General features: G+C 35.1%; 1 protein-coding gene across 16 annotated transcripts in view; it reads left to right on the forward strand.

The window, feature by feature from the left end:
• The window catches only part of ablim1a (actin binding LIM protein 1a), a 47,151-nt gene that overhangs the window by 14,448 nt on the left and 14,180 nt on the right, over positions 1-18,523 (forward strand). For 7 of the 16 annotated variants that reach the window (XM_084392343.1, XM_084392330.1, XM_084392342.1 and 4 more), the window contains exons 2-9: positions 4,831-4,965; positions 10,554-10,737; positions 10,860-10,978; positions 11,894-12,020; positions 12,109-12,202; positions 15,065-15,152; positions 17,265-17,323; positions 17,586-17,630. In XM_084392343.1, coding sequence (XP_084248469.1) covers positions 4,831-4,965; positions 10,554-10,737; positions 10,860-10,978; positions 11,894-12,020; positions 12,109-12,202; positions 15,065-15,152; positions 17,265-17,323; positions 17,586-17,630 — 851 coding nt within the window. The remainder of the gene's footprint in view (positions 1-4,830; positions 4,966-10,553; positions 10,738-10,859; positions 10,979-11,893; positions 12,021-12,108; positions 12,203-15,064; positions 15,153-17,264; positions 17,324-17,585; positions 17,631-18,523) is intronic. The other 9 variants (XM_084392345.1, XM_084392337.1, XM_084392336.1 and 6 more) reach the window with 3 other exon arrangements.

Consider the following 18,523-nt stretch of genomic DNA (forward strand, 5'->3'; position numbering starts at 1 on the left):
GTTACATGTTATTATGCATAGTTATCACTATAGTAACTACATGTAACATATGTAACCATGACACTGTAAAGTAAAGTGTATATTACCTTGTGCACTTTTATTCATCTTACACAACTTGACCATGGTGGCATTGGTCTAATTTGGCCAGTTTCTACCAAGTGACAGTTGAATTTACACCAATGTTTGATTTGACACACAATCAGCAAAACATCCCCCAACTTATAAAAGTTCATTTTGTATTTTGCTATCATTTCTATGAATGATTATATGGTTAGTTGCATTTTAGTATTAGCATTTTTCATAGTTTGGTCCTTGCACTCCCATAAAGCCGACGTTGTGAGAACAATTGCGATTGCGAGATGCATTAAAGCCATAATAAATAAATAAATAAATGCTGTTCTTTTGAACGTTCTATTCATCAAAGAATCCTGAAAAAAAAATTGTTATCATGGTTTCCACAAAAATATGAAGCAGCATAACTGTTTTCAACATTGATAATAATCAGGAATGTTTCTTGAGCAGCATATTATTTATGATTTCTGAAGGATCATGTGACACTGAAGACTGGAGTAATGATGCTGAAAATTTTGCTTTGCATCACAGGAATAAATTACATTTTAATATATATTCAAATAGAAAACCGTTATTTTAAATTCTAATAATGTTTCACAAAAATAAAGTTTTTACTGTATTTTTTTATCAAATAAATGCAGCCTTTGTGAGCATAAGAGACTTTTCAAAAACATAAAAATAAATAAATAAAAACAGTATTAAGTTTCCTTAGAGAATACCATGGAATTACCATAATGCTAGTGTCCAAAAAACATTGTATATTTAATGTTAATACCATGGTATTTCTTGTCCAAAGGCGGCATTGCATGTACCCGTCATAGAGAAGGCAATCATAATGCAATTGAGAAAATCCAAATCCAAAATTATAGATGAATCCAAGAATTGTAAGTATTGGTAAAAATAGTTCAATCTATATTTTACCCTATCTTTGTGTGCTTATTAGAGTATTGTGCCATTAGCTTAGCAGTATGGCAATGCAAAACTCTATTGAAATGAATTGCATTCCATACATACACTAATCACGCTTCACCCCAGTCAAGGCAGCTGTCTATAGACAGTAGAGCGAGTCCATCAAGCTGAAGTAATATGAGTAATGCTGGGCTCTCAGAGCTGGAGGTTAACTGTTCTGACCGGCCCACTTAATCTTGTTGTGCCACTTCAGAGCTTAATCAGCAAATGCCTGGAGGAAGTGTTTTATAAAGCTTCACAAAGAGTTTGAGGTACGGTAGCTGTCATCTACTCTCACACATTATTACGACTCTCGTTCTCTTTTTCTGTGCATGTAAGATCCCTCAGTACAGTTTTTTTTCATCAGTGAGTGATTAATATGCCATGTAGACAGAGAACCGTTATATGAGAGTTATACTGTATATCCAAGTGAAACAGCTTCTCGAATAAGAAAATTGACAGGCGGGATTTAATTTTGCCCATCAGGTATTGATTGGATGGTCGGATGGTTGTGGTTTGCTATTGGTGGATCTCATGTGAGTGACAGGTTGCCCTGCCCTCACGCCAGTAAACACGTCATCAGAGAAGAGAAGAGATGTCACTGCAAGAGGGAGGGGAAGTTATTTTGATTAAAGATTATTAGATCAGATTAGAGCACACGAAAGAAAAATGATGTGCACAGATAAATCATTTATAATAAATTCTGCAATATTCCGTAAAAAAAAGAATTGACCATTTTGATTTCATGGTGACTTGAAATCAAGATGCATTTACTTGAAAATGACTTAAGATGTACATTTTTCTTACTCCATTACATATATTTTCTTGTTTTAAGCATGAACTCACTTAATTTTGATAATTTCTTTCAGAAAACAAGACTTCATCTAGAAGGGATAGTTCGCCCAAAGAAGAAAATTCTGTCATCATTTACTCACCCTCAACTTGTTCCAAACCTGTATGAATTTCTTTCTTCTGCTGAACACAAAAGAAGATATTTTGAAGAACATCAGTAACCAAACCATTGACAAAGCCATTGACTTCCGTGATTTTTTTTTTTTTTTTTTTCCATACTATGAAATCAATGGGGCCCATCAACTATTTGGTTACCCATATTTTTCAAAATATCTTTTATATTCAGCAGAAGAAAGAAATTCATACAGCTTTGGAACAACTTGAGGGTGAGTAAATCATTTTCATCAAGTCATCATATAAAAGCAAGGAAACATTTTTCATCATATAAAAGCGAGGAAACATTTGAGACATTTACATTTTATTTCACTGTCCTTCTTCCACTTTTTAATGTTTTTAAATGTACTTTCACTGATATGCTGAATATATTTCTAATGGATAATGATGCTTCAGCTCTGGCAGTGAGAGATACGGCTCTGATCCCACTTTCCAGTGCTTTGTTTAGCCTGGGATGTGAGGGTGAAGAGGGTTTGGAAAGGGGGCAGGGGGCAGGGGAAGAGAGTCGACGCATAAATATGTATGAAAAAAGTCTACGTCTGCGAAACGAATGTCCCTCGAGACTCGTACAATCCAACACGCATGCACACACACCCAGCCCTTCCCTGTGATGCTGATTCAATAGCGCAGGGACTGTGTGTTTGATCTTCAACACTTCCAGACAGAATGAGTCGCTCCTTCTGGATTAGTGTAGACACCGTGGAGAGAGGGAATGATGGGTTGGAATCTTAAGAGATGCTTCCTTAATTCAGAGATTTTGAGAAGGTTTTTGGGTGCACTGCTCGATATGATATTCTTCATTTGCAGCTGCAATCCTGCTGGCAAAAAAAAAGAGTCTTTATCAGTATGAAATGAAAATTAACATCTGTTTTCAAAATGCATGATATTGATCTTATTGTGAACAACTCATACATCCGTCATGGTTTTTACCTGGTGATTTTTCATCAATATGTCATAATTTGATATCTAATCTAATTCGTATACTGAACAATCATTTGTAAACCCTGTCCCTTTCTTACAGTCGACTGCAAGCTCACATTCAGATCTGTCACAATACAAAAGAAAAAGCTGCTTTTGTTTCATCGTGACTTTAAAGGAACAGATCGTCTAAATCATTATTTGAAGTAGTAGGTCATCCAGGGACTTTTCGCCTGTTTTATGAATAGGCCTACTGTATTCAGACATACTACTTGGTTCACATTCTGTTTTGTGGGTATAAATGTGTGTATATATATATATATATATATATATATATATATATATATATATATATATATATCCATATATGTATGTATCTATGTATGTATGTATGTATCCATATATATGACCCTGGACCACAAAACCAGTCATAAGTGTATTTTATTAAATTCTTTTTATTGAGATGTATATATCATCTGAAAGCTGAATAAGCTTTCCATTGATGTATAATTTGTTAGGATAGGACGATATTTGGCCGAGATACAACTATTTGAAAATCTGGAATCTGAGGGTGCAAAAAAAATGTAAATATTTAGAAAATCTCCTTTAAAGTTGTCCAAATGAAGTCCTCGATGTTGCTGCATCCACTCACAAAAATAACTTTGATAAATTTACGGAAGGAAATGTACAAAATATCTTCATGGAACATGATCTTTACCTAATATCCTAATGATTTTTGCCATAAATGGATGGATGGATGGATGGCAGTTCAAATGTGTTTAAAATGACAGTAAATAATGTGAAGTCATTATTCTATATTTTTAGTATGATCTATTCCTTTAAAGCCGCCGCTGTCACATTTGACAAGCACTCACAATTCTAGAGGATGTTTTGGATAAAGTGAAGCTCAAAACTAATGCAAGATTAATGGAAAACAAATGCAGATCAATAATAGTAAAAGCTTTGTGTGTTTCTAAAGGAATGAGAAATGCTCGTTCGTGCCGTATTGCTCAGTGCTGAATTGATAATCAGGTTTCGAGGACATCTGAGGTGAGGTGGTGATGTTTTTATTAGGGATATTTTAAAGTACATGATCTGCTGTACGAATACTAAACGAACTAGAGACGTGCATCTATACAGTCTGACTTTCACATTTCGGATTGCAATTTGATTTCTTGCTGAATATCCTTTTTTATATGCCATTTCATGATGACTTAAGGTGCAGTGATCGTTGTTTTTTGACGTACACTACCGTTCAAAGGTTTGGGGTCAGTAAGATTTATTCGTATTTTTGAAAGAAGTCTACTTTTGCTCACCAAGGCTGCATTTATTTGATCAAAAATACAGTAAAAACAGTAATATTGTGAAATATTATTGCAATTTAAAATAACTGTTTTCTATTTGAATATATTTTAAAATGTAATTTATTCCTGTGATGCAAAGCTGTTTTTTCAGCATCATAACTCCAGTCTTCAGTGTCACATGATCCTTCAGAAATCATTCTAACAATGATGATTTGCTGCCCAAAAAACATTTCTGATTATTATCAATGTTGAAAACAGTTGTGCTGCTTAATATTTTTGTGGAAACTGTGATACTTTTTTTTCCAGGATGTTTTGATGAATAGAAATGTCAGCATTATGTTAAAACATAATCTTTTTGTTACATTATAAATGTCTTTACTGTCACTCCTTGATGAATGGAAAATTTTCTAATCCCATAATTGTGAAAGGTGTACTTCAGCTTGATTTTGTAATGAAATAAAAAGCAATGTTTCACCAAAATGGACTGTGTTACTGAACAGAATAGTAGAATTAAATGTATTTTGCATACAGAAGCTCTATATGCATCTCATATTCCACATGTACTTGCACTGTCTGTTACTGTTACAGCCCATGATCATTTTATTTTTATTTTTTTATGCAGTGACCCATACACAGGAATCTCACCACCAGACGGAGAAGCCTCTGATACGCTGTGCTAAATGTGGAGAGGTGTGCAAGGGAGAGGTGTTACGAGTGCAGGCCAAACACTTCCACATCAAGTGCTTCACGTGCAAAGGTGAGTGAGTGAATCAGTGTCACTTATGCACATATACAAACCATGATATCTGTTACATACAAGACATTCAGTGCCGTGAATGAGGTATAGAGGTCTACTGTACATTTGAATTATGATATGTATGCAATATTCAGAGATATAATATATTAGTCTGTGGAAAAGGAGAGGTGTTTACTGTGCTTTTACTGTTGTCTGTTTAGTTTAGCTTTTGAACTGAGCTCGTGTTGAAAACACGTCATCAAAAGAAAAGCATAAAAAAAAAAAATTTCTGCAATATGACTAAGGCCCTGTTTACACCTGGTATTGACTCTTTCCCCACCAGCCTTTTTATTTATTTAAAAAAAAATTTAAGTTGCCATCGTTTTTGATCATTTTTACAAAATGTTCATGGCCCCCAGAATATTTTGTTGTATGAATATCTATCTGAACATGCAATATGACAGGGCCTCTGCATTAAAGGGTAACTAAACCCTAAAACAATTTTTTTTTAGTTAATGATCTGTAAGACTGGGCCTTTATTAATGCTGTTCATTGGAAAAAAATTTTTTTGACATTTGGGTTTAAAGTGTTTTAATTCTACAATATATGGTGTAAAAACATCTGAGTGCTGCCCTCTTCAGGTTGAACAACACTTGTTTATCAACACTTGAATTTCATTAAAAAAGCAACATTTTGAGCAAATAGCTGAGAAAAACGTGTTTTTCAAAACATAGATGGAGAAGATCGAGTCTATCAACACCACCAAAGCTTCACAGTCCTAAACCTCGTCCTGGGTCGACATTTCATCGACGGTAACATTAGGCAGTTTTGATTTTATGCTGTTTAATGTTGATGATCGCATTATTTTACATAAATTGCTTTTACTTTTACGTAATCGCATGTTTCTGCTTCTTCTTCACGTCTTTTGATCAGGAGATTCAATACTCTTTCAGAAGTTGTCATAGCGCCCCCTAGAGTATAACAGTGAAAACAATTTCCATCAATAGCAGGGAAGTGCTGTCTCATAAATAACGCAAATTTCCGTCAACGGTGGGGAAAGAGTAAAGATACATTTTGGTCGACGAGTCTCCCTCGTCTACTTGTGATCTGATCAACCAAAACGCATTAATACCTGGCGTAAATGGGGCATAATAAATTCATACATACATATTATACATTCAGTATATATGCTATATGGGGGAAATGTGCTTAACTGTTATGAAAATAATGTCCCAATGCATAAAATCTCAATAGTACAAACATTTTGACAGGTTTCGAGCTTTTGGTTGCATATTCATAGTCAAATCCTCTCTGTCTGAGATGCTGCCGTTCTGGTTTGCTGAATGTTTCCTATAAATCACCTCTTGTGTGAGTCTTCTATGACTCACCTCTCCAGTCAGAATTCAGGATCACTGAGTAATTGTTAAGGGTGTTATAGATGAGTTCCGGCTTGACCTATTTAGCATGTGTTTTTCAGAGTCTAAGTCTTAAGAATAAACTCTACCCACTTGTGTGTGTAGTTTAAATAGCATTAACTCTATAGGGACAGGTGAGGTCAGCAACAACAGTTGGTCACTGTTGAAATGGCAGTAGTTAACATGAAATTTTCAGCGATTTCAGTAGTGTCCTGGGGTATGCCATGCTCTAATTCATAAATGTTTACCTTAAAAAAAAATGTATATAATAAATACTTTTTTATGAACTTAGTTTGCTATATTCCGTTATAGACTACGGGTATTGTGTAATATAAGCCTTTTTTTCAGAGATTTGTTGCATTCAAAGTTTCTTTTGAGATCATTAGGTGATGCCCAGAGCCCCAGACTGCCTTTTTTAATTCTCTCACTGCTGAACTTATACCGACGTATCCAGATTGACCATGTCACTTCAGGGCCATTGTTTAAAAAGCCCACCAAATCTATCAGCTTTTAGCAAAACACTCAAGATTATGTGGACTATTTTGTCAGCAGCACTTGATGCAGACCTGGATATAATAGAGTCCTACATTACGAAGTAAATCCTGTCATGACTGAGCTCAGCTTTGATCCAATTAACCCACAGACTTTCTCTCTGTCCTACCGTACCACTTCAGTTAGAGAAATCAGCATTATGATGATGTCAGATCTGCTGTGTGAATGCAGTGTGAATCTAAGTGACAGTGACATGTAGTATAGCACATGACAATTGTGGGGATTCATTCATGGTAGAAGCCTTGTCCCTATATACACTTCCAGTCAAAGATTTGGACATACTTATTCTTTAGAATTACTATTTTTCACAGTTCAGAAAAATAGTCATCAAATCCATGAAATAACACAAATGGAAGTATGGGAATTATGTAGTGACCAAAACGTGATATAAATGTTGGGTAACACTAGTTTAGGGCTTAATTCTCACTATTAAATAGTTGTTTATTAACATGCATATTACTAGGATATTGGCTGTTTATTAGTACTTATAAAGCACATATCAATGCCTTATTCTTCATGACTATATTCTACATCCCTTAATCCTACCCAATGCCTAAACTTAAACTTAATAAGCAGTAATTAGGAGTTTATTGAGGCAAAAGTCATAGTTAATAGTGAGAATTGGACCCTAATCTAAAGTGTGACCAAATGTTGTATGCTGGACACAGTTGTTGGCAGCTGTTTTTTACTGTTCCAACTCATAGATTATTTTTAATGAATAAATAAATTCTACAAAACTAGACGAACAGCTCTGACTTGTACTACTTGACCAGTGCAGATTCATTTTGACATTGATAGTGTTTCCATAGAAAATCATAATTCCAAGTTCAAGGACATGAACAGCAGAACGTCACAGGTTGTCATCTCGTATCACAGAAATTGCGACGTGATGGAACAATGAAATGAAAGATTATTTTTAATTTATTAAATGCTTTATTTCTGTTACCATGAAGCAGTTGGCAATGTTGGTTGGGGAATACTTTAAAAAATATTACAATTATTAACATTAACATTATTAAATACTAATTGTTTCACTTAAAAAGTAGCATTACTTGTATGTTACTTTTGCATAATGGCATAGTTTCGTGTATTGTTTTCAGTTGAGCACAGATTCCCTCATCATCAACCGTAGAAACATCTCAGATATGTTTTTAATATTTAATATCTGAGTTCATGTCATTCTGAGTTCATGTCATTCTCTCTGACCTCACTGACTTCTTAATACATCACAGACAGAGACTCTATGAGAAATACTCTTTTAGACTAGTGGTTTTACAGATTATGAATTTTAAATATGAAAGGTGATAATGAACATGAGAGATTAAACTTTTTTCGGATGAGTTTGGATCGAACCTCACAGATATTTGCACGTGACCTGTAGTGATCTGGGCAGATAATCAGTTTAAGAGCTAATCATCTACTTTGTGTTCACCACCCTGCTGGGATTATGTCATTCTTACTGTAAATCTGTGTAATGATAATCAGTTTATCTAATCTAATCAATCCAGAGCATCATACAGACAACTAGATCATTATATTCTTCATTTATAGGCAACCTGCACGCAACAATAAGACCAACATGTATTAAAATGTGTTTTTTGAAAAATCAAATGTACATTTTAGGGCATTTTTAACTTATAAATAAATAAAATCACAGAAAGTTAAGTTCATGCATTAAAAGTTTTGGAGTTTTCCAATTGCATATCTATTTTTGGTGTTTATATTCAGCTAATTTCTAGATAATCGTTCTTATAGGCCTACTTCTTAAAGGCATGTAAACACATGTCATTTTAATGCTAAAACATTGAATTGATTGCTTTATTATCCCCTTGGGGAAATTTTGTTGCTTGTGTTTCAACATGCGTACATACATAGACCAACAAAAATAAAAATAAAAAAAAACACGAAAAACACCCAAATGAAAAAAGGGAGGATTTTTTCCCGCTGTTTTTAAAAATTGTTGGCATCCTAAATCTTCGATCCGAGGGTAATCTCTCAAATTTATCAAACAGAGGATGCCTATTACGACATAGAGAGCTCAGCTCATCACATTGAATGAGAGTTAATGAATTCTTTTGTGTCTGGGTCATCCAGAGATGAAAGTCAGATTGTAGGAAATGTGTCAAAGGACGTTGTTGCCAAGTCCATTATTTATTCATTTATTCATCAGATCAAATGATTCAGTGCTGATTTCCACATTTTCAAAGCAGACGCAGTAATATTGCTTATTCCCCATTGATTGATATTGGTTGTGTTGTTGAGCTGCAGCTTAATTTAAGGATATCGGGATGAATTTTTTTTTTTTTTAAATAAATGTGTACTTTTTTGCACCGTTTTACATGTTAATGTTGCACCTAACTTTTTTACAGTAAAAAGTATTTTTTATTAATATTTTTCATTATTAATAGAATACATGCAATTTGCATATTTATAATGAAAATTTCTCACGCTTTGTCCATGAGACTAGGGTGGAGTTGTCCTCACACGGCCCCTGCAGAAGTTTCTCAGTGCATAAACTCATTTTATCGGAGCGGATTGTGAAGAAGGCTGTGAGAATCACTGAAGTCTGTTACATAACAGCACTGCGGAGCCTTTACCGTGCACTACGTACACATTGTACACATCTATTATACTTCCACTCATTTATTCTCTCAGTAAACGCACATCCTGCATTAGTCGCGGCCTCGGTTCACCCCGCGGGAACCCAGGATGAGGTGCGGAAAGCCATGAAAGATGGTTTGGACAATAAGACTCCAAAACAGAAAGTGGCTGAAGGAGCTCTTAAGAGCTTAAAATGAAACACAATGAGCTCTAAATGTGTTTCAGATTAGACATTTCAAGGTTTCTGACTATTGTGTTTTCTCAAGATCATGGTTTGGCCATTGTCCTCCACTGAGGTTTATTTTTACACTTCTATTTCTAGTGCGCCAATCATGCTCATCATGTTACAAGAAGAGAAATGTATCACAAAGAAGCCATTATAACCCTTAAAAAAATCAAGGTTCAACCTAAAAATTTCACTCACCAACTATTGTTCCAAAAAATATATATTTATATTTATATATCCTGTGATGACATGCATTTCCAGCATCATTACTCCAGTCTTCAGTGTCACATGATCCTTCAGAAATCATTCTAATTGCTGATTTACTGCTCAAGAAAAATGCATTATTATTTTTAGTGTTGAAAACAGTTATATTTTCTTATACTATGTGACACTGCCACATTAGTTTAGGTACCATTACTTAAAATTCATCAAGGAGTTTAAGTATTTAATTGATTGCATATATGTCTCTAGGTTTCATATAATATCTGAGTGATATGTATATGTACTTATTTATATGTATTTATCATGTTTATTTCCACTGTGTGTGATGGTATAGACATGGGGGTTTCAAAAGAACCCATTGTGCATTTTAGTTAACACTGCTTAAGTTAAAAGGTTGATTGTTACAACCATGCTAAAAAAAAAATCAGGATTCTTTAATAAATAGAAAGTTTAAAAGAACAGCATTTATTTTAAATAGAATATATACACACACAGCCATTCCATCTCAGTCCTGTACATGCATGTATATTACACACCATAATAATTTGATTCTAAAAACCATCATTTAAACGGTTGTGTGTGTTTTTCTGTAGTATGTGGCTGCGATCTGGCTCAGGGAGGATTCTTCATGAAGAATGGAGATTATCTGTGCACTCTGGACTACCAGCGCATCCACGGCACCCGCTGTAACATCTGTGGAGAGTTTGTGGAGGGGGAGGTGGTGACCGCGCTCGGAAAGACCTATCACCCAGCATGCTTTGTGTGCACAATCTGCAAGTAAGAGCCGAAGAAAAACCCACTCACACACTAGACGTTATACGGTCACTGACATTGTGGTTTATGGTAAGCCCAACACTGGCAGGAGTTTTAACAGGGATCGTATATTTCGTGACCTACAGGAGACCATTTCCTGCTGGAGACAGAGTGACATTCAATGGCAAGGACTGTCTGTGTCAGTACTGTGCAGAGCCCATGTCTCCAGGACACACCAAAGACGTCGTCGGACCCAGCAGTGAGTGTAGGACCTGAAGCTACAGCATCCATATGAGTCAATGACACAAAACCAGTCAAGAACATGCCAGGCACATTTTCCAACCCAAAATCTAGAAAAAGTTACCATTAATTATTTTTTTCATGACACCTAAACACATTTGAAGTCAAATTATTAGTATCTGTTATGTTAACTTGAATTTTTGCATTATTTTTTAAATACATTTAAGTAAAAATCCGTAAATCACCATAGAGAATAATGGGAAAAATCTAAATTCTTATTATGTAACTTGCAAAAACTTTATAAAGCAGCTTATTTAATCACAACTTCCTTAATGGTCAAACATTTAAACTTATGAAAGAAATAAAAAATACCATCTGTGTAAATTAACTATAGTAAGAGTACAAACTGCCACACAGAGACATTGCAGCCACACAACAGTAGCCTATAACTTTAATGGGAAAGGAAGTGATTGTAAAACCACTTAGAGATGCACTGACATGAATTTACACGTGAAACAGTAAATTATTCAGACCCTCCATCTATCCTTGTTCCCTGATTCTGAGTGTTTGGGGGCTTTTTGGCCAGGATCCACCTAATATGATAAATAATTAACTATTATTTTCTCTTAAGTCTATAAGCTTGGCTACTAAAGCCAAATGTCTTCTTTTATTTATAAAGTAAAATGTGAAGAAGAAAACAATAGCAGACATATAAATGTGTGTTTAGAAAATGCTGATTCACAACATGGTGATCAAGACAGTGGAATAAGTTAAAGTATAAAAATATTTTGGCACAAAAATAATGGCCCAAGCTAGTCAAAAAATTGGTTTATATATATTTGGATCAAGCTCAGGCTTTGAGAAGCATACAACCACATCCAGAGTTGTTTGTGGGTTTTTTTTTTTTGGCAAATCATTTTTTCTTGTGTTTGTGTTTCAGGTTGTGCAGGCTGTGGCAGAGATATTAAGAATGGTCAGGCTCTGTTGGCTCTCGAGAATCAGTGGCATTTGGGCTGTTTTAAATGTAAAGCCTGTGCAAAAGTATTGACTGGAGAATACATCAGCAAGTAAGACACATTCATACACAAAGTCCATCCAATCCATCCTAAATGTTGGGTGACAGCATGCATTGGTTGGTTCTCTACATGTGCACAGAGACGGCGCCCCCTACTGTGAGCAAGATTATCAGGTTCAGTTTGGAGTGCAATGTGAGGCGTGTCAGCAGTTCATCACAGGGAAAGTCCTGGAGGTACGAAAACACACACACACACACACACACACACACACACACACACACGTTGGGTTTCCATGTTTATGTTCCATGTTCCACACCTACCCCTAAACTTACCCATCGCTGAAAACATTCTGCATTTTTATATTTTCAAAAAACATAATTACGTATGATTCGTTCATTACGTATTGTTTTTCTCTTGGGGACCAAAAAATATCCCCACAAGATTAAATATTTCTGCCATTACTATCCTTACTATCCTTGTAGTATCCATGTCCTCACAACATAGGGATACCCGAACCACACACACACACACACACTCAGTTTTGAAGTTCTGGACTGGTAACAAACTGACCCTTTGAAATAATTTGAGCAGTGTTGTTATTGTTAACAAAAAATGTTGCAATAAAGCTGAAAGAAAACTTGAAAGAAAATTTGAAATGTTACCTTAAATTACTAAAATGACTAAAACTATCTGGGGTAAAAATAATTAAAGCCATATATAATTATTTAAAATCAATAAAAATGACAAAAGCATATAGCAAAATTGCTAAAACTAAAATTCAAATGAAAACTAAAAATATAAAACCTTATTCAAAATATTAAATATATACTATAATAGTATATAAATAATACTTAAAGAACACTGGCTTTGAGGTGATTTATAACAACATTCACAGATATTCACACTTAAAACTAACAGTCTTTCTATTCCAAGAAAATACAGCAAAAATATGAATGCCACATCTTTGTAGAGACATATACAATTTTTCTTCAATAAAATGTCCTCTAGAATGAGAATGTCCTGTTGATTATAATCACCTACCACCGATTTAATGCTTCAACGGTAAAGTCTTAAGCAAATAACACCCTCAGAATATGTCCAACTTCCTGTTTGAACAGGAAAGATGTCAACACAGGAAAGAATATTGCGTTTATCAGACAGGCAAACCAACACAGTGCTAGAATTGTTTTGTTTGTTGTGTTCAGTTGTTTCATACAGTCATCAGCCAATATGTCCCTGCGTGAAACACTTTCTGATCAGCACAAACCGTATCTGTGCTGCAATAGTCTGGGTCATATTTTCTTTTAAATGTTTTTCAGAGCAGACATGTGACCCATTTTGGTGTCCTAACCCACCATTTGAGTTTCACTCTTTAAAGATCTTACGCAACATGAACAGAATATTTATCACTTGACACTAGCACACATTTGTATGTCCCACAACAAAAGATGGTTACACTTTATTTTGATGTTCGCCTTTAGACTGTTATAGTCGACGAGAAGTAACGTTGCACCTTACGTGTCAAATAACTCTCAATAGAGAATTGGTCCGTTGATTATTATTAGGCTGTTAGGGGTTGGATTAGTGTTAGTAGAATAAGTTGACATGTACTTGTAAAGTTACTTGAGCCCCTTTCTCACAGAGATTCCGGAAAATACACGGATAATGTGCCGGGATCGTTTGATTTTGGTTCATTCACACTGCCAGTGACTTTCCGGAATCTGTGAGTGCGTTCACACACTTGCCGTAAATATCCCACAAAGACACGTGCCGTCAGGATGTGATAACTCCTGTCAGATGTCATTTCTGCTGATAACTCCTCTTCGTCATTTCTACACGAAGACAAGTCCATACTCCCCAGTAGCGCCACTGGGTTTGCCGAGTGGCTCGTTCCCCATATGCTGTAGCATAGGTTGTAGAAAGGCCTGGGTTGGTAGGTTGGTCCTGGTTTTTGTTCACACAGGGCGCGTTCCGGGACTGATCCCGGCAATGTTACTAGGTCCCCATCCCAGCATCAATCCCGGGAAGTGTTTGCGTTCACACAGAAGGCACTCTAGCAATTTTACGGCAATTTTACGGGATCTCGTGTGAAAGGGGCTTTATAGTCAGTGGAGTGTCTGTTGGGGAGCATCAGAATAAAGAGTTAGCAGATATTCAGCAGACAGTCTACTGATACTCTAATGAGAAGGTGTGTTCACACACAAGGTTTGCTGGTGCAATTGCTCTGTTAGTACAGTTCATTTGAATAAGTGTGAACGCTGAACCTTGCTGCGTGCCAAACAAACAAACCGAGGCGCCTGGATTTCCTAGCGCTGTTTTGACTCCTTTACACATTTTATAAGCTCTTCACGAGTTCTCAGCTGGTCAAACTTCCATCATATGTAGACCAGGACTAAATGTTTTTGTTTTGTTTTTTGGGTCCGGACCAAACGGACCAACTGAACCGAACTACAAGTGTGAACACACCCTTATATTCAACAGAATACCTAAAGGGGTCCATCAAATGAAAGTGTTACGCAAAGACACTGATTGTGACACAGACCTGCAGCACAAAAGCACGTTACACACATCCGATCTCTCACAGATAACCGTCTACAGTTTCACAACAGTCTCACAGCAGACGATTGCAACAGGAAGTCTCATCCGGCTAATTGAATCTGATTGGCTGTTAGAGAGACACTTGCCTTTTCTTTTCACACTTTAAGCTTTTCTTGTTTGTTATAATGGGATGTGTTTGTGCATCACCGCTCTGGAGTATAACACACACTATATGAAGGACTTTGAGTAGTTTGAGATCACGAAATACTACGCAGGGCCTGTAAGTCTCTCTTAAGACTGATTTTTGCGTATGAATATTGTTCAAAGGTTTTGAGATGATTTCTGCGCTGTAAAGAGAGAACACAGAACCTTTCTGTGTTATATTTGATAAGCTCATTGGTTCTGGTCATTTGAATAAAATATGTGTCGTCTCACATGATACACATGCAAAGCATCAGTTTCTCTGTAACAGTCTGTTTGAGTTATCTGACTGTATGGTTATTAGTACAGTTCAACTTTAAGCGAATCGATATAGTGATGTGTGTGTTTCTCCACAGGCAGGGGACAAGCACTACCACCCCAGCTGTGCTCGCTGTAGCAGGTGTAACCAGATGTTTACAGAGGGAGAGGAGATGTACCTGCAAGGTGAGTCTGAGCCTTTACAGACAGCACATATAATATGTATTTGTTTGGCAGGAGGGACCTTTGTCAATTCAGTAAAATTGTATGTTAAAACCCTGTTTCTTTTTTATGATTTGACTTGTCTGGTTCAACTACACTGTAAAAAAAATGATGTTCTTCCTCATTATTTTTTCTCTTTTTTCCCTAGTACAAATATCTGAACATTTTTGAGAAGCAACATTACTTAGATATTAAGTATGGTTTTTTTATTGCTTCAAAATTAAGTGAGTTAAAACAAAACAAAATATCTGCCAGTGGGGTAAGAAGAAATACAGCTTAATTATTTTTCTTAATCCACTGGCAGATATTTTTTCTTGTTTTCAGCAAAACACACTTAATTTTAATTAATTTCTCAGAAAATAAGATTTAAGGGTGCTTTTGTTTTCATTTTTGCTGAGCACATTGATTTTGAAGGGTAAATCAGACTTGGATGCCTCTTGGGACTACATAGTTATTTTTAGTTTGATATCTGTATTTTTAATTTTTTTATTTTATACCCAAAAATGAAAATTCTGTCATTAATTACTCACCCTCAAGTCGTTCCAAACCCGTAAGACTTTTGTTCATCTTTGGAACACAAATGAATATCTTTTTGATGAAATCTGAGTGATTTCTGTCCCCTCCATTGACAGCTACGCAACTACCACTTAGACGCTTCAAAAAGTTCATAAAGAGATCATAAAACGAATCCATATTGAGAGGTTTAGTCCAGATTTTCTGAAGAGACAAGATCGCTTTATATGATGAACATATTTAATTTAGACTTTTATTAACATATAAACATTCATCAGTTCACACGTCATGTTCGCTTGACGTGTGAGAACCAATCACGCATCACGTTCACGCATCACATCACGCATCACGTTTGAGCTTCAGCAAGAACCAATGAGGTTTGTTCTCATGCGTCAAGCAGGTTCGGTTGAGCTTGGTTTATGTTCGCTGATTAATGTTTATATGTGAATAAAAGCTTAAATTAAATATGTTTATCATATAAAGCGACGAGTCTCTTCAGAATTTTTTGACTAAGCAGCTCAATTCATATGGATTAGTTTTACAATCTCTTTATGAACTTTTTGAAGCGTCCAAAGTGACAGGCTACTTAATTGCTGGTCTATGTTTAACCAAATGTATTTATTATAATTATACTTAAAATAATATAATGCCAGATAAATTAAAATAGTATGTTGTTTTGGTGTACAATGATTCTTTTGTTTTCATTTTAGCTGAGCACATTGATTTTGAAGGGTAAATCGGGCTTGGATGCCTCTTGGGACTAAATAGTTATTTTTAGTTTGATATCTGTATTTTTTATTTATATTGTATTGTCTTATGTATAGTATATGGTGGCAGATAATGATGCACTACAAAATGCAATACCATTTAAAAGTGTGGGGTTGATTTTTGATCTTCTCTTGTCACCAAGGCTTCATTTATTTGGTCAAAAATACAATAAAACAGTAATATTATTAAATATGATTACAATTCAAAATAACAGTTTTCTGTTTGAATATATTTTAAAATATAATTTATTCATGTGATGCAATTTTCAGCATCATTACTGTCTTCACTGTCACATGATCCTTCAGAAATCATTCTAAAATGCAAATTTGCTTCTCAATAAACATGTATTATTATTAATAATATCAATGTTTAAAACAGTTGTGCAGCTTAATATTTTTGTTTCTTTTATTCTTTGATGAATAGAAAGTTAAAAAGATATGCATTTATTTGAAATAGAAATATTTTGTGACATTATAAGTGCCTTTGTCACATTTGATACATTTAATAAAAGTATTAACTTATTTAAAAAAAAAAATATATATATATATATATATATATATATGTCCACCATGCTCTAGAAATTGAGATTATCATCTTCATAAAAAAAGAAAAAGAGTAGTTGGCCAATAGTAAAGGTCACCTCACCTCAAAATCATGTAGCCTACATATTAATTTTAATACTTCTTTATATGTGTTGTCAATCATTTATCCAAATCACATGACTTCACTCTAAATGTGGCCTCTTAGCCTGGTTGTCTTTGTTTTATTTTGCCTTCTGTTTCATTGTTTATGCAGGATCAACAGTTTGGCATCCAGGCTGTAAACATTCAACTAGAGGCGAGGAGAGACAGCGGGTACGGCCCTTTTTCCATGTCACCTTTGTATCCGGTATTTACATGTTTGTCCTGTATAGTTGTTGTCTGTGTGTTCTTCTCTGCTGACTCTTTTCAGAAAGTAAGCAGATATAATAATATCTTTGAGGTTGTACTTTCTCCTTCTGGCTGTTCTCTAGTAGACTTGTCGCTCAAACAATTGTTCCGGGAACACCGCAATATAGGCTAGGTGATTCAGAATCTTGTTTGATGTCCTACCAAACCCCTGTGTCTTCCTCCACAGCTATTGCCTGCATCTCTAGCTCTACTCAGCAAAACAGAAAGGCAGGTACTGTACTCTCTGTCAGCTGCGGCATGGCATCGCATGACCATGTGCTGCCCCCTGCAGGTGGAGGGTTGCAGTGCTCCTCACTGGCAGTACACTCAAGCCGCCTGCTCTGTTTTAGACATAAACCATTATTAACATCTGGTTTATTCCATCTCATAGACGCTGGTGCCACAGAACAGATAGTAATCAACATCCCAGTTACTCTGTTTAGTCGATTATAAGTCAAAAGTTTAAGGAAACCCTGACTCACATTCCTTCGGTCTTGTTATTGTGCTCTCAGATCAAGCCAAGCAGCTGTAATCACGCTTGCTGCATTTCAGTATGCTGAGTAATATCAGATGCCCTTACATTTCCCCCCATTGGAAACATGAAATCGCTATTGACATTCATTGTGTGGAAGGCAAATGAATGATTTCATTTGTTTTAGGCTTGTTTTAAAGGTTCTGTCATCATTTAGTTCTGGCCTTCATAAGATATGGGTCAAAACACACTGGTCTCGACTTGTTGTTTTAGTTTAACTTTTAGTAATATTGTTATGTGCTTTTGTCATTTTAATTTTAATTTATTTATTAATTTATTTTTAAATATTGCTATTTAGGTTTATTAGATATTTATTTCAGTTTTAGTTTTAGTTGGTTTTACGTTTTATTTATTTCCAGTTAATAATTTTAGTGCTATTTTAATAATTTTAATTGATTTATTAATTTCTTTTTTAAATATGGCTATTTAGGTTTATTAGATATTTATTTCAGTTTTAGTTTTAGTTGGTTTTAGTTTTGATTTATTTCCAGTTAATAATTTTAGTGCTATATTAATCATTTAGGTTTTCAACTAGTATTTATATCATATTTTATTTCAGCTTTATTTCAATTAACATAAATGTTTATTTTTAT

Source organism: Rutilus rutilus, assembly GCF_951802725.1.
Source record: "Rutilus rutilus genome assembly, chromosome: 20".
Classification (NCBI taxonomy): domain Eukaryota; kingdom Metazoa; phylum Chordata; class Actinopteri; order Cypriniformes; family Leuciscidae; genus Rutilus; species Rutilus rutilus.